General features: G+C 41.5%; 1 protein-coding gene across 1 annotated transcript in view; it reads left to right on the top strand.

The window, feature by feature from the left end:
- FAAH2 (fatty acid amide hydrolase 2) overlaps positions 1–16,042 on the top strand; it is a 164,219-nt gene extending 148,177 nt beyond the window's left edge. Inside the window, exons 9-10 of the mRNA XM_040405501.1 lie at positions 4,063–4,257; positions 15,683–16,042. Of these exons, the coding sequence (XP_040261435.1) occupies positions 4,063–4,257; positions 15,683–15,858 (371 nt within the window). The 3' untranslated portion in view covers positions 15,859–16,042. The remainder of the gene's footprint in view (positions 1–4,062; positions 4,258–15,682) is intronic.
- Positions 16,043–18,024: the final 1,982 nt, after the last annotated feature.

The raw sequence follows: 18,024 nt of genomic DNA, 5'->3' as shown, positions 1-18,024 counted from the left end.
GGGCAGCAACAATCCCGGGCTTCTCAGTTCCTATGCTTCCTGGCTGATGTTTTGGTCACTTTTGAATGCTGGCGGTGCTTTCCCTCTAATTGTAGCATGAGACGGAGTCTACAACCCACACAAGTGGCTCAGGTAGTGCAGCTTTTCCAGGATGGCACATCAATGCGAGCTGTGGCAAGAAGGTTTGCTGTGTCTGTCAGCGTAGTGTCCAGAGCATGGAGGCGCTACCAGGAGACAGGCCAGTACATCAGGAGACGTGGAGGAGGCCGTAGGAGGGCAACAACCCAGCAGCAGGACCGCTACCTCCGCCTTTGTGCAAGGAGGAACAGGAGGAGCACAGCCAGAGCCCTGCAAAATGACCTCCAGCAGGCCACAAATGTGCATGTGTCTGCTCAAACGGTCAGAAACAGACTCCATGAGGGTGATATGAGGGCCCGACGTCCACAGGTGGGGGTTGTGCTTACAGCCCAACACCGTGCAGGACGTTTGGCATTTGCCAGAGAACACCAAGATTGGCAAATTCGCTACTGGCGCCCTGTGCTCTTCACAGATGAAAGCAGGTTCACACTGAGCACATGTGACAGAGTCTGGAGACGCCGTGGAGAACGTTCTGCTGCCTGCAACATCCTCCAGCATGACCGGTTTGGCATTGGGTCAGTAATGGTGTGGGGTGGCATTTCTTTGGAGGGCCGCACAGCCCTCCATGTGCTCGCCAGAGGTAGCCTGACTGCCATTAGGTACCGAGATGAGATCCTCAGACCCCTTGTGAGACCATATGCTGGTGCGGTTGGCCCTGGGTTCCTCCTAATGCAAGACAATGCTAGACCTCATGTGGCTGAAGTGTGTCAGCAGTTCTTGCAAGACAAAGGCATTGATGCTATGGACTGGCCCGCCCGTTCCCCAGACCTGAATCCAATTGAGCACATCTGGGACATCATGTCTTGCTCTATCCACCAACATCACATTGCACCACAGACTGTCCAGGAGTTGGCAGATGCTTTAGTCCAGGTCTTGTAGGCGATCCCTCAGGAGACTGTCTGCCACCTCATCAGGAGCATGCACAGGCGTTGTAGGGAGGTCATACAGGCACGTGGAGGTCACACACACACACTACTGAGCCTCATTTTGACTTGTTTTAAGGACATTACATCAAAGTTGGATAAGGCTGTAGTGTGTTTTTCCACTTTATTTTTGAGTGTGACTCCAAATCCAGACCTCCATGGGTTGAAAAATTAGATTTCTATTTTATAATTTTTGTGTGATTTTGTTGTCAGCACATTCAACTATGTAAAGAACAAAGTATTTCAGAAGAATATTTAATTAACTTAGATCTAGGATGTGTTATTTTTGTGTTCCCTTTATTTTTTTGAGCAGTGTATGTTCACATTGGTTTCTGCTATAGTTTGGGAGACTGTCATAACATAAGTCTCTGTTATATACGTATACATTAGCACAATTGCATATCTGTATATATGTATACATCAGTACATCCGAGGCTCATTAGCATATTATAAAAGTGCTTATTTTATCAGAACGGCTGCAGGGAGAAATGTAAAAAACATACTGTAATGTAGTGCTGACATTAGCGCATCGCCAATGTCAGTCAGCTACATAACAGTATTTCTGGTGGTAGAAACCCTTTAACTTTAAATCAGCGCTATGATCTTTATTACCTTACAATGAAGCTCCAGTAACAGGCAGAGCGGGTGGCGGCGTAACGTCACTCACTCACGTGACACGCCTGCTCCGCCCACTTTATGAATGAAGCAGGCGCTTCACGTGAGTAACTGATGTTATGCCGCCGCTCGCTCTGCCTGTTACTGGAGCTTTATTGTAAGGTAATAAAGATGCGCTGATTTAAAGTTAAAGTAAACCGCCCGCATAGCAACGAATCGGCCGATTATTCGATAACAGGATTTGTTGACAACAAATCCCGTTATCGAATATTAGCAATAACTTCGATTAATCGTTGCAGCCCTACTAATGATTATCCGTGCCCCCGTTACTGTAGAGCCTCGGGGGGGGGGGGGGGGGGGGTTGCTCCTGCACCTAGAGCAGTGATGGCTACCCTTGGCACTCCAGCTGTGGTAAAACTACAACTCCCAAGATGCCCCCCTTGCTTGGCTGCTCTCAGAACTCTATAGAAATAAATGGAGCATGCTGGGAGTCGTAGTTTCACCACAGCTGGAGTGCCAAGGTCAGCCATCACTGACTTAGAGGCTCCCGTCTCCCACCTCAAGTCACACCTTCCAAGTGTTGATTGACAGGGCCAGGCATCGTTCGCATCCTCCTGCCTGCCCTGTGCCCTGGGGAAATCTCTCGTTGTTCGGTTTTCTGTGTAGGCGCAGTGAGGGAAGGCCTCTCGCAGGCTGCCAGCTTCCTCACCGTGCCTGCGCAGAATACCATCATTAATTTACATTGAAGTGTATTAGGCATTAAGTGTTCTGGCGTTGTGTAGACCTTTAAAAATGCAAAAAGAAATAATACCGGATCCGTTTTTCCCGGATGACACCGGAGAGACGGATCTGGTATTGCAATGCATTTGTCAGACGGATCCGCATCCGGATCCATCTCACAAATGCATCCGTTTGCGTCCGGATTGCCGGATCCGGCAGGCAGTTCCGTCGCCGGAACTACCTGCCGGAATCCTCTGCCGCAAGTGTGAAAGTACCCTTAGATGATTCACCTAAAGTTGCCACTAGGCCAGTGCCTTCATCAGACACATATGGGGTTATTTATCCAACTGGTGTAAAGACTAGCTGGCTTAGTTGCCCATAGCAACCAATCATTTTCCAAATGAGCTGTCAAGAATGCAAGGTGGAATCTGATTGGTTGCATTTGATAAATGTCAGTTTGATAAATGATCCCAAGAATGATTACAGCTTGATGAAGGCATTAGTGCTCCCAGTGCTGAAACATGTAACCTTTTGAAATTAAAAGGTTTTTGCACATCTACTGTACATTACTTGTGATCATTAAGTGCATTATAGCACTCCTGCTCCTTGAGAATATAGATTCTTCATAAAGATCCCTCCTCTGTGTCAAGTACAAATCCCAGGTGACAGGAGTTGAACAAATGAGGTACAGCAGCTGGCAACTACACATCTTCACTTAGGCTTACGTTAGTGCTGTGCCTTCTCTTTAGTGCAAATGCTTCAGATTAGTGTTTTACATGTTGGTATAATTTGGTACATAATTCTCCAGATGTGATTGCTAGGAAACAACCCTTTGTTCTTTTTATTTTTCTTACCTAAAGTTAATTTAAAGATTTGTTCAAGTTCACCTGGTGACCTTTAAGAAGAAGTTGTTTGAAAAATTAGTGCTCATTTAAAGTAACATCTGACTGCACTATTCTTGACAAAAAAAATAAAATACCAGTTATACATGGTCACAAAAAATTGCAAAACACTCCAGCATAAGGCCTAGTTCACACTTCAATGTTTAGTCAGTGATTGTGAGCCAAAATCAGGAGTGGAGGTCTCGTCCATCTTTCACTTTTTCAGTTACATGTGCTGTCCACATTTTCTGCTGACAGCACACATACCCATTGATCTAAATGTGTCTGTCCACACATAAGTATTCTTTTACTGACCATGGGTCAGTAAGAAAAATCAGAGACCTGCACTACTTTGGTCCATGATGCATACCAAACCCGCCCATTGAGTCTATGGTTCTGTGATAATCACAGACACAACATTGATGGCTTTCATGTTGCATCTGTTTTTCTCAGAAGGCTGATAGGAGATGCTTTGGAAGTAAATTTTCAGCTGAGCAGTGTCTGTGGATTAAAAATGGACACATCTTCACTGATGAAAAACAGGTGCTTTTTTTCACAGACGTCAAACTGACATGGAAATGTGGACCACATCCACAACACAGAGTGCACACAGCCAGTGCCCATATATTGTGGACCTTGTGTTTATGGTCCGCAATATGGACCATTACGCTTGTGTGCATAGGCTCTAATTCTGCTTCCGATAGAAAGATGTGTGTATATCATGTGTATAAATTTCAAAATTTAACTACAGTAGTATACATTTAAAATTTCCCTTTTTTGTGCAGGTCTGGCTCTCACCGAAAAAGTGGCCAACCTAAATTCTGAAGGCAATGCAAGAATGATCCAGAAAGCTAAACATCTGAAAGAGGAAATAAATTCATTGCTGGGAGATAATGGAATTCTTCTTTATCCTTCACACCCCAAAATAGCTCCAAAACACAACGAGCCTATTGCCATGCCTTTCAATTTTGCATATACTGGTTAGTATTTATACAGCTTTTGATGACATTATTTGCAGTAACTTATGTTTTAACAACAACTTTCCAATATTAGTATACATAAGAACAAAGACCAAACAGACCAAAGAGCAAAATGATCAAACCATAAAACAGTAGAGGAAAAAATTATGGCAGTTGATGCTAACTAGTACAACATACTTGTTATATTGATATTATTATTAATCAATATTTATTATTTACTGTAATACAAACTTTAATAGCTCAGGCCAAGACTTGAGACTTTATATGCTTACTATGTAATTTGCCAGTGGATGCTGACAGACACACCAAAACACAAACCTATTAAAGGGGTTATCCGAGTTCTATAATTCCCCACCATATGTCTGGACCCCTCACACAGATAGTATTTATCTTGCTCCCCGGCACGCCAATAGCAGGTCGCAACCCCTTTATTCATTGCATTTCAGATTCATTTCTTTCCACTTCCGTAGAAGCCAGCAGGATAACACACTTGTGTTCTAAGGGTACTGTCACACTAGCGTTTTTCTTTTCCGGTATTGAGTTCCGTCAAACGGGCTCAATACCGGAAAAAAACTGAGCAGTTTTATCCTAATGCATTCTGAATGGAGAGCATTCCATTCAGGATGCATCAGTTCAGTCCCTTTTATGTTTTTTTGGCCGGAGAAAATACTGCAGCATGCTGCAGTTTTCTCTCCGGCCAAAAATACTGATCACTTGCCGGAATGCCAGATCCGGCATTAATTTTAATTGAAATGCATTAATGCCAGATCCGGCCCCAAGTGTTCCGGCAAAATGGATCCGGTTTTGCGGTCTGCGCATGTACAGACCTTTAAAAATGAGAAAAAATAAATTCCAGATCAGTTTTTCCAGATCACAACCGGAAAGATGGATCCGGTATTGCAATGCATTTGTGAGATGGATCCGCATCCGTCTCACAAATGCATCCGTTTGCCGGATACGGCAGGCAGTTCCGGCGACAGAATTGCCTGCCAGAATCCTCTGACGCAAGTATGAAAGTAACCTAACAAAGATCTCCTGCTTTTCACACTGAGAGCTATTGGTAAATTGAGATTAGAACCACTCCCTCAACCGCTTGCCGTCACACTAACGCCGATAGGCGTCAGTGCGGCGGCACTCTCAGCGACACCTATTGGCGTCATCTCGTGAGACCCGAGATTTCCTGTGAACGCGCGCTCACAGAAGCGCGCGTTCACAGGATCGCGCAGTTCACAAGTTGATCTACAGCCTGCCAGCGCTGATCATTCACGGGCAGGCTGTAGATTTTAAAAAAATCGCATCAGAAAGGTATATTAGACACTGTTTTGTTAATACCTGCTACCTGGTCCTCTCGTGGTCCCTTTTGCTTGGATCGACCAGCAGAGGACACAGGCAGCTCTGTAAGTAGCACCAAGCACCACACTACACTACACACACCCCCCTGTCACTTATTAAACCCTGATCACCCCAATAGACTCCCTGATCACTCCCCTGTCATTGATCACCCCCCTGAAAGGCTCCATTCAGACGTCCGCAAAACACGGACACCGGCAATGTGCTTTCCGCATTTTGCGGATCCGCACATTGCCAGAACTATATAGAAAATGCCTTTTCTTGTCCGCAATTGTGGACAAGAATAGGACATGTTCTATATTTTTGCGGAATGGAAGTGCGGACCCGGAAGTGCAGATCCGCAATTCCGGATCCGAGCGGGACAAAGTCTGTCCCCATAGAAATGAATGGGTATGCAATTAAGTTCCGCAAAATGCGGAACAGAATTGCGGACGTGTGAATGGGGCCTAAGGGTCCCTTATCACCGCCAGTTAGTTAGCTACTTGTTAGGTAGTTAGCGCCCAGCCGACCGCAGTCACTGATTAGCGTCATCGCTGTCGCTAATCAGCACTAGTACTATATAGTATCTGTAAGTGATCAAGACTGATCGCAATCAGATCTATATCAGTACATTAGGGTCACCTTAAGCTCTACAAAAAACGCAGTGTTCGCCCGATCAGGCCTGATCTTGTGCCCACACTTGCGTTCAGTCCGCCCCACCGCAGTGCCAGAATATTTTTTTGTCTGATCACTGAAAAAACACCGTAAAATCGCTGCGGTGCTATAAAGATCACTTTTGAGCTTTTTGGATCTTTATTAGCGATCACAGATTTACTTCACAAGCACTCCTATGTCCTTTCCCCTCTTTTTTTTTTTTGCACACTTTTTGGCAGAGATTTTTTCATCCACATTGATCGATGCGAATGAAGAAATCTGTGCCGTTCATTTTTTCTTTCAGCCCAGAGGCTGAAAGAAAAAAATAAATCTCATTACCCGTATGCTCAATATAAGGCCTCATGCACACGACCGTGCCGTTTTTTGCGGTCCGCAAACCCCGGATACGCAAAAAACGGAAGGCGCCCGTGTTGCCTTCCGCAATTTGCGGAACGGAACGGGCGCCGGCAATATAAATGCCTATTCTTGTCCGCAAAGCGCGGACAAGAATAGTTCATGTTATATTTTTTTAGCGGGGCCGCGGAGTGCTGTCCGCATATTTTGCGGCCCCATTGAAATGAATGGGTCTGCATCCGAGCCGCCAAAACGGCGGCTCGGATGCGGACCCAAACAACGGTCGTGTGCATGAGGCCTAAGGAGAATAGCAGAAACTCCTAATGTTGGCCATACATGTAATGATTGCGGAGACCCTCAAATGCCAGGGCAGTACAAACACCCCACAAATGACCCCATTTTGGAAAGAAGACACCCCAAGGTATTCGCTGAGGGGCATATTGAGTCCATGAAAGATTGAACGTTTTGTCACAAGTTAGCGGAAAGGGAGACTTTGTGAGAAAAAAAATAAAAATAATCTATTTCCGCTAACTTGTGCCAAAAAAAAAAAATCTTCTATGAACTCGCCATGCCCCTCACAGAATACCTTGGGGTGTCTTCTTTCCAAAATGGCGTCACATGTGGGGTATTTATACTGCCCTGGCATTTTAGGGGCCCTAAAGCGTGAGAAGAAGTCTGGAATCCAAATGCCTAAAAATGCCCTCCTAAAACGTACTCATTGGACTTTCGGCCCCTTTGCGCATCTTGGCTGCAAAAAAGTGTCACACATGTGGTATCGCCGTACTCAGGAGAAGTAGGGCAATGTGTTTTGGGGTGTATTTTTACATATACCCATGCTGGGTGAGAGAAATATCTCTGTAAATTGACAACTTTGTATAATTTTTTTTTAAAAAGTTGTCATTTACAGAGATATATCTCACACACAGTATGGGTATATGTAAAAAAAATACACCCCAAGACACATTGCCCTACTTCTTCTAAGTACGGCGATACCACATGTGTGACACTTTTTTGCAGTCTAGGTGCGCAAAGGGGCCCAAATTCCAATGAGTACAGTTAGGATTTCACAGGGCATTTTTACGCATTTGGATTCCAAACTACTTCTCACGCTTTAGGGCCCCTAAAATGCCAGGGCAGTATAAATACCCCACAAGTGACCCCATTTTAGAAAGGAGACACCCCAAGGTATTCCGTGAGGGGTATGGTGAGTTCATGTAAAATTTTATTTTTTGTCACAAGTTAGTGGAATATGAGACTTTGTTTTTTTTTTGTTTTTTTTTTTTACAATTTCCGCTAACTTGTGCCAAAAAACTAAATATTCTAGGAACTCGCCATGCCCCTCATGGAATACCTTGGGGTGTCTTTTTTCCAAAATGGGGTCACTTGTGGGGTATTTATACTGCCCAGGCATTTTAGGGGCCCTAAATCGTGAGAAGTAGTTTGGAATACAAATGCGTAAAAATGCCCTGTGAAATCCTAAAGGTACTAATTGGAATTTGGGCCCCTTTGTGCACCTAGGCTGCAAAAAGTGTCACACATGTGGTATCGCCGTACTCAGGAGAAGTAGGGCAATGTGTTTTGGGGTGTATTTATACATATACCCATACTGTGTGTGAGATATATCTCTGTAAATGACAACTTTTAAAAAAAATTTATACAAAGTTGTCAATTTACAGAAATTTTTCTCTCACCCAGCATGGGTATATGTAAAAATACACCCCAAAACACATTGCCCTACTTTTTCTGAGTACGGCGATAACACGTGTGACACTTTTTTGCAGCCTAGGTGCGTAAAGGGGCCGAAAGTCCAACGAGTACCTTTAGGCCGAATGCACACGGCCGTGTTCCACGGCCGAGAGCGGTCCGTGGTAGCCCGGCCGGGATTCCTGCTGACAGCAGGAGCGCACGGCGTCATTGGTTGCTATGACGCCGTGCGCTTCATGCAGCTGCTGCTGTACAGTAATACACTCGTATGATCTATACGAGTGTATTACTGTACAGCAGCGGCTGCATGAAGCACACGGCATCATAGCAACCAATGACGCCGTACGCTCCTGTCAGCAGGAATCCCAGCCGGGTTACCACGGACCGCTCTCGGCCGCGGAACACGGCCGTGTGCATGAGGCCTTAGGCTTTACAGGGTTGCTCACAATTTAGCCCCGCCCAAAATGCCAGAACAGTAAACACACCCCACAAATGACCCCATTTCGGAAAGTAGACACCCCAAGGTATTTACTGAGGGGCATAGTGAGTCCGTGGGAGATTTTTTTTTTTTTGCCAGAAGTTAGCAGAAATGGAAACTTTATATATATATTTTTTCCTCAAAGTGTCATTTTCTGCTAACTTGTGAAAAAATCATACATGAACTCACCATGCCCCTCCGCGAATACTTTGGGGTGTCTTCTTTCTAAAATTGGGTCATTTGGGGGGTATTTATACTATCCTGGCATTCTAGCACCTCAGGAAACATGACAGGTGCTCAGAAAGTCAGAGCTGCTTCAAAATGCGGAAATTCACATTTTTGTACCATAGTTTGTAAACGCTATAACTTTTGCGCAAACCAATAAATATACACTTATTGGATTTTTTTTTATCAAAGACATGTAGCACAATAAATTCTGACAAAAACTTGTATAGAAATGTAATTATATTTGAACAATTTAACCAGAGAAAGTTAAAAATACACTTTTTTTGAGAAAATTGCGGTCTATTTTGATTAATATCAGAAAAACTAAAAATCTCAGCAGCAATCAAATACCACCAAAAGAAAGCTGTATTTGTGAGAAGAAAAGGAGGTAAAATTCATTTGGGTGCCAAGTTGCATGACCGAGCAATAAACCGTGAAAGTTGTGAAGTGCCGATTTGTAAAAAAGGGCCTGGTCACTAGGGGGGTATAAACCTGTGGTCCTTAAGTGGTTAAATCCCACAAATTTAAAAATGGTATCCCACAAAATCTAAACTGTTTATTCAAACATATTTGTAGGCCATGCTTGTCATTCTGTGGGTGAGCAGCAGCTCAACAAGCACCTGCTTCTACCGAATCTACCATGATGCATTGCATATAGCTGCATAGATACATATGTTATGTAATGCCCTCCCCTAATTTCCTTCTCCAATGTCTAAAGAGAAATATACGGTAGGTAGCTATATACTTCTATATTCTATATGAATTTAGTTATGAAGAATGAAAGGTGATTGCCTCACTATAAGATCACTACTCTGGACTGAGTGGGGAGAAAGGAAGCCAGGAAACTACTGAGCATGTTAATCCACCACTAATGCAGGATGACAAAATTAGACATTAGGGGGTGCCACCATAGAGGAAAATGTAATGTACATAAAAACAATATTTAATTGCTTGTATATTGCAATAATACTTTGTTTAAAATACTCTATTCATTGCATAGAAACACTGTTTGCGGGATAACCACTGCACTACCAGACACTGACTATGGCGAAAAGTGGCCCTACTTCTGGTAGAAAATAGCAATGTTTTCAAAAATTTTAAATACTGGAGTAAACATGAACAAGCAGGAAAAACCTCTCATTTAATACACTTTCCAGTGCTCAGTGTCAGTGTATAATAATGTATACTGTAACTCCATAATAGATACATTTGTTTGCATAGGAAATAGTTAATAAACTGCTGTACAAAGGCAATTATGTTCAACATAAAGAGAGGCACCTTGACCTTGTGTTTCACAATCTTGCAAATTTTCTTCTCACACATGTTAGTTGGTGGAATAAAAAAGAAAAAGAAAAAAAGAAACTTCATCTAGGGTGAGACCCTGGCCCCTTCCAGACAAGCGAGTTCCACGCATCGGACACGCAGTGTGAGTATGTAGAAGCTCCCATCCTGACCTCCCAGTACTGACAGGGTTACATAGCATTATATTGATTTATGATGCTATGTAGTAAACCCTTACAGTTCTGGAAAGTATTGGATAACCCAGACATAATGCTATAAGTGTTATCCAATACATTCCAGAACTCTAAGGATTACATAGCATCATAAATCAATATGCTATTCGACCCCCGACCCTCGTCAGTGCTGGAAGGTCAGGATGGGGCGCTCTGGATGACACACGCTGCGAGTCCGATGCATGGAACGGAGCCTATCGCTTGGAAAACTTTTCTGCCAAAAGTAAGTTCTGAGTCTGATACAATCTGGACTCTGTAGTGCTTTAAAAAATTGCACGCTCCAGTTTGTACTTCGTTAGGACATGCTCTAGTGAACTAGGCTCCAAAAAATCATTTTTTTTCAATAATGCTTTGTTATGTAAAACCGAAACAAACAACCCAAAAAGTTGTCATATTTGGTATTGTCACATCTGTAACAGCCTGCTCTATAAAATTACCACATGATCTAACCAGTCAGATGAATGTTGTAAATAACAAAAAATAAAAACTGTGCCAAAACCGCTATTGTTTGTTACCTTGCATCACAAAAAGTGTAATATAAAGTACCCTAAAATAGTACCAACAAAACTGCCACCTTATCCCGTAGTTTACAAAATGGGGTCACTTTTTTGGAGTTTTAGTTTCTACTCTAGGGGTGCATCAGGGGGGCTTCAAATGGGACATGGTGTCAAAAAACCAGTCCAGCAAAATCTGCCTTCCAAAAACCATATGGCGTTCCTTTCCTTCTGTGCAATGCTGTGTGCCCGTACAGCAGTTTACAACCGCATATGGGGTGTTTCTGTAAACTACAGAATCAGGTTCATAAATATTGAGTTTTGTTTGGCTGTTAACCCTTGCTTTGTTAGTGGAAAAAATTGATTAAAATGGAAAATCTGCCAAAAAAGTGAAATTCTGAAATTTAATCTCCATTTTCCATGAATTCTTGTGGAACACCTAAAGGGTTAACAAAGTTTGTAAAATCAGTTTTGTATACCTTGAGGGGTGTAGTTTCTAAAATGGGGTCATTTTTGGGTGGTTTCTATAATGTAAGCTTCACAAAGTGACTTCAGACCTGAACTGGTCCTGAAACAGTGGGTTTTGGAAATTTTCAGAAAAATATCACGATTTGCTTCTAAACTTCTAAGCCTTCTAACGTCCCCAAAAAATAAAATGGCATTCACAGAATGATCCAAACATGTAGTTGACATATGGGAAATGTAAAGTAATAACTTTTTTGGAGGTATTACTGTCTATTATAAAAGTAGAGAAATAGAAATTTGCAATTTTTTTTAAATAAAAACAATTTTTTTGGACTCAATTTTACCACTCTCATAAAGTACAATATGTGATCACCACATAAAGTGACACGTCAGATTTGCCAGAAAATGGCCTGGTCCTTAAGGTGAAATATGGCAGGGTCCTTAAGGGGTTAATTTCTGGAGAACCCCTTTAAAAAAGCAGGCAGGGGGTCTGGACATGCTGACCTCCCTGACTGCCGTTGATAAGAGGCAGACGCTTTTTAGTAAGATTCTTATTTGCTTGCTAAAAAGGCCATCTTATAAAGCGAAAAAAATTGGTAAATAAATTAATAAACAAATAAACTGAATGAAGACCTCTCACCCAGAGTTAAAGTAAATGTGTCACAGAATTTTTTTTTTACCAGTTAAATTGTAGATATTTAATTTTGTTTCCTACACATAGTTATGGGGGCTGCCATCTTGCTTGAGCTGTTCTTAAAAATATTTAGAGATATGCTTTACAGAAGGCATCATGGGCAATAGACACAATTGACAGGAGCTGACTTCTATGGGAGAGTTTTCTAGGAATGCTGTGCAGAGGTTACAAGGGAGCTAATGAGATGTGATATCACCTATTGTGAATGGTGAATCTTGTGTATATAGGTGTTATCTGTCATTCCTCCAAGGTGAATGACGGGTGTTATTTGTCATTCTTCCACAAGGGAGGAAATAGAAAGTTGGTCATGTGACACTGGGAGGAAATGGAGAGGGGCTTGCCCTAATTGGCTCAGAGGATGACAGACAGCATGAATCAGCCAATCACGGAGCCAGCAAAGTGCCTGGGCAGAATGTCATTCTGTGTTGTACTTGTGACATGGAAGAATCTTGTGCTGTGGCTCTGTCTGCCATACAGCAATCACATACATAAGCCACTGATATATTGCGATAGGGACAGTATAAGAAGATTATGGGGAGAGAATAGATGTATATTAAAAGGTGTAATCAGGTATAAATAGTGGGGCAGTGAGAACTAGTCACGATCATGCCTCTTGCACACGACAGTATGGCTTTTTCAGTATTTCGCGGTCTGCAAAAAATGGATCCGCAAAAAATACGAATGACGTCCGTGTGCATTCTGTTTTTTGAAGAAAGGAACATCTGGCCCCTGATAGAACAGTACTATCCTTGTCCGTTATGCGGACAATAATAGGACATGTTATATCTTTGAACAGAACGGAGATATGGAAACGGAAGGCATACAGAGTACCTTCCTTTTTTTTTGCGGATCCATTGAAATGAATGGTTCCGTATACGGAACGCAAATAACGGAACGTAAACGGAACAAAAAAAACCCGTTTGTGTGCAAGAGGCCTCAGGTGTATTTGCTGAGAGGCTACTGTCAGCTTAGCTTCTGGCAACTAGTTCTGCATTACAAATTCCTGCAAAAACAGGCTTTTTTTAAGTTTCTTTCTATACTTCCATACAAATTCTATTCTGGCAAGCACTGGGGAATAGCCTCCTTTCCCCCTCACAAAACCAGTTTCTATTTACCATTAGTAATTAGGAATCTTAGTGCATTATAGCCATGCTTACTGAACACATTATACATAGCTGCAAAAGAACAGGTAGACACAGCAGCAAAAGCATTTGACATCAGTAAAGCAAATTATAACTGTTATTGAAGGCATTACTGCATTACGCCGTCTAGTTCAAAAGATGTTTATCATCACTGCAAAGAAATTCTATTTTGACTCAAGTATTTTAGTTAACGAGTGTTAGTCTTTGAAAAAAAGGTGTATTACGCCAATAATAATAATACAGGAATAATAACATCATTATCATAGCAGTGTTACTAAATACATTGTATATGGCTGCAAAAGAACAAATAGGTAAAGCAGCAAAAGCATTTCACATAAGTAAAGCAAATTATCATGTTAGTAAAGGCGTTACTGCGTCACAGCGGCTAGTTCAAAAGACATTTTTCATCACTGCAAAAAAATTGCAGTGTGACACAAGTAGCTCTTGTTATTCTTTGAAAAGAATTAAAATGTCTTACCACAATAATAATACTAAAATCAAAAAGCCATCATAGTCATGTTACTGAACACGTACATTGCTGCAAGAGAACAGGTAGATAAAGCAGAAACGCATTTCACATCAGTAACACAAATCATAACCATGTTATTAACCCCTTAAGCCTTCATGACCTACCTGTACGTCATAGACTGCACTGCATTAAGCCACCATGACATACAGGTTCGTCATGGCTGCAAACTGTCACCATGTCTATGTAACCCCTGAGGAAGCTGGGTATTCCCGGAGATACGCGTGGGGCAGTCTTTTTACAATGCTCACTCTCTAGTCTGGGACTTACTTTACTTACAGGTATTGCCTTATATTTATGGATGTTGCATTATTTGTGACTCTTTGTTTCATTTGGTTGCATATTGTCCCTGACTACATGGCTTTGTCCTTATTTTTGGCCCTTGGTGAGCATTTTGTCTGTGCCTGGTTTCAGGATTTCCGGCACTATTTATTGTAAACAATTTTCACTTAAAAAAAAATAAAAAGCGTTGCAAAAAATATGGCATTCAGAATAAGGAGACACAAAAATAGAATTTTTTTCTAAAAAGGCTTTTATTGTGTAAAACAGAAATAATAGTTTTTTGACATATTAGATATTGCCACATCATTAACAACTTGCTCTATAAATATATTACATAGAGGTGAACATTGTAAAAAAAAAAAAAAAAAACTGTGCCAGAACATCCATTTTTGGTTACCTCGCCTCACAAAAAGTGTAATATTGAGCGTTCAACAGCCCAATATTCAAGTGAACGGAGCTTAGCCGTGCCCAAGCTAGTTGATACTAGTCGTGACGTCACTGGGCCAGTGGTAAACAGTGAGAAGGCCACGGCGCTACTGGAGCGCCGCTGCCTTCTCAAACAGATGATCGTCCGGGATCCCGGGTGTCGTACCCCAGAGGATAAATCATCAGTATAAACAAACTGCAGAACCCCTTTAAAGATAAGTGTGCATGTGTGTAGCAGAGCTGAGTATGTTTATAGTAGAGCAGTGTGTAGCAGGGTTGTATGTCTATAGCAGAGCTCTATGTGTATAGTATAGCTGTGTGTGTGTACAAGAACTTTGTGTGTGTCACAGACAAATACTTAAAAATCATCTAGCATAACAGGAAGCATGGCAGGACACTACAGAGCAATGACAGGAGACATGTTTACTTGGATAGGTACATTTATATACGAACCGTATACGGAACCATTCATTTCAATGGGTACGCAAATAAAACTGAATGTACTCCGTATGCATTACGTTTCTGTATTTCCTTTTATCCTTTCAATGATAGAACATGTCCTATTATTGTTGGACAAGGATAGGACTGTTCTATAAGGGGCCAGATGTTCCGTTCCGCAAAAAAACGGAATGCACACGGATGTCATCTGTATTTTTTGCAGATCCGTTTTTTGCGGACCTCCAAAACACTGAAAAAGCCATACGGTCGTGTGGACCTAAGGGTAATGGGAGCTGACTAAAACTAACCTCCTTCCCCTCCACACTATACCCTAAAGTTACTGACCTTGACACTTCCACTTCAGTAAGACACCAGTAAACCACATTCCTAGAATATATTATTTCTAATGCTCCGCTGTCTAAACGTTGTATAAAGCAAAAATACAGTATTTCACTCACCTATATTCCACAGCGCCTCACAATCCTTTTCAATCTCCACATCTAAATTCCCTCACAAACATGGGTGAAACATAGGATAGCTAACCTTACATCTGGTGGCATCAGAAGCTCAGCTTTCTTTTCTTTTTAGAAAGAGCTAATTTGCATGAAAATGATGTTCTTTTGTTCTGCAAAACAAACTATTACTATTTAAAGCTTACTGAACTAATAACTGAACATGTTTTTCTTTTTTTTCTTCTCAGGGATATTTAATGTGTTAGGACTTCCAGTTACTCAGTGCCCACTGGGGCTTAGTGAAGCTGGACTGCCCTTAGGCATACAGATAATTTCATCTCCGCACAATGACCATCTAACATTGGCACTTGCTCAGCATCTAGAAAAATCACTAGTTGGTTGGACACCACCAGGAAGTATCTGACACATGGATAGAATTGTCTATAATTTTTGTCTGCATTGTTTTTAAAATTTTTAGGGTGGGGGGGTGATAGTATTGTGTAATGTTATGTTCTATAATAGTATTTACTTTTATAACCAATGTTGAAAAACAATATAATTGACAACTAAAGATTCATGTAAGAAACTCAAATAAAATATGAACTGTTCTATATATTCCTTTTTTACCAACTATTCAAAAACTGTGAACCTTACAAACAAAAAAACAGATATTATGCAGATGTATCATATTCATTCACACTACAGAGATTAACATGCATGATCACCATTCAGGCAGGACTGTTAACAGAGAAAGGAGGAACCATAGAAAAAGGGCAATAATGAGAATGCATGTGCACTGCCTCTCCACTCAACTCTATGGAACTGATAGAGATATCTGAATTCAAGCACTCAGCTCTCTTTGGTAGTCCGATAGAGTTAAGTGGAGCGACAACATGCATGCGTGACTGCCATTCTATTCAAAAGGAGGAACCCACTCCAATGCCAATTCCGGATTACAGAGAACATCTAGTACAAGGACAATGGAACATTTTGTAGGATACCTGAATTGTAAATTTCAGTCATCTTGCTAAGGTGCTCTTAGAAGTCTTCTTTCCTTTGTTCTTGCCACCAAACTGAATATATGCAGTAATATATAATAATTTTTCCTGTTGGTTTCTGGAATTAGAGCAACATGGTAGAAGCACAATTTCCTGATTATGATAAAAGGGAGTAGCGACTTTAAGGTGGATTTACACGCGTAGATAATTGGGCAGAATATCAGGAACAAATGTTCCTGCAAAGGCTCATTCCTGACAATCTGCTCATGTAAAGGTTCAGCAGCTCACCCAATGAATGAGGGAAACAATAGCAATAACAATCCCTTGTTCTCATCCTGTTGAGGTGATCATTGCACGTAAATGCAGTGCTTTACCCCACACAGAACAAGTAGCGCACTGTTGGGAAACAACACTTGCATCCTGACAATCTGCTGCTCATCTGTGCTTGAAAGGCAAGATCCAGTTTTAAGATACTCCTGTCACCTAACAAAGAAGGTTAAAGATACATTATATTCTTTCTGAGGGCAAATGGGATCAGGAGAAATATAGGGCCAGCAGCAGCTAAAGTTTTTGTCCTAAGGCTGATATAAAGCGACTTTACTTTTTTGCATTTTTCCTTGTAGCAATGTCCACCTGAGGGAAGCCATGTTTCCTTGAAATTCTCTGTATAGACCACATTTTTCCAGTTTCTGTTGGCTTAAGGAATCTGCCATATTTTTCTCTGACCCCTTAAGATGCACTGCCATGACTGACACAACTAATTTCTGTCCAACAGTATATTTCTGAATCCTAGTAAAGGAAGGACACTGGTGTGATGTGATGGAGAATTCTCAGGTGACACTTTTGCAGAATAGTTTGAGCCTGTCTTGAAGTCTCTAACACTGCCCTTAATTTTCTGTAGTTTGAGGAATAAACCCCCTGAAAATACTGAATCTGAGCTCCCCAGCTCTGAAGAGTTCAATTGCTGGTGATCAGGATGTAAGGAGTGAGTCTCCAATGAGTATCTCTGTCTAAGCTGATTGAAGAGATCCACCAATCTAGTGAGGCTTTTATTATCTTTGAAATTATGATCTTTGAGTTCAATGAGCTCTGGTCCCAGGAAGTCAGGATTAATTGAAGAGGACAGGAGTGAAACTGGCTCCAATGGACAGTTTGGATGCTTAAGATTGTGCATGACCTCCTTTAGGTTAGGGCTACACAGTACCTGGTCATGGCCAGAATCAGAGTAGTGATGACATTTTTTTTTACTACTTTTGTGCAATAAAACCCCTTTTTTTTTTATCTTAAAGGAAAAAAATCTTTTTGCATCGCCGCTTCCCAAGACCCATAACTTTTTTCTTTTTCTTTCTATGGAGTTTTGTGATGGCTTGATGTTGGTGGGATGACTTATAGTTTTCATTTGTATCATTTTGGAGTAAATTATGTTTCACGGTGTTCACCGTAGAGGATAATTTACATGATATTTATGTAGTGGTGGTCGTTAGGGACGCGGTGATGCCAAACATACAGGGGAGATTTTTTTGTTGTTGCAATTTTCAATGGAAAAAAACTTTTTTCCTTTTTGTTTTTTTACAGCTTAAAAACGGGTTCTG

This window comes from Bufo bufo, chromosome 8 (assembly GCF_905171765.1).
Source record: "Bufo bufo chromosome 8, aBufBuf1.1, whole genome shotgun sequence".
NCBI lineage: Eukaryota > Metazoa > Chordata > Amphibia > Anura > Bufonidae > Bufo > Bufo bufo.
This window is presented reverse-complemented; position numbering and strand designations above follow the sequence as displayed.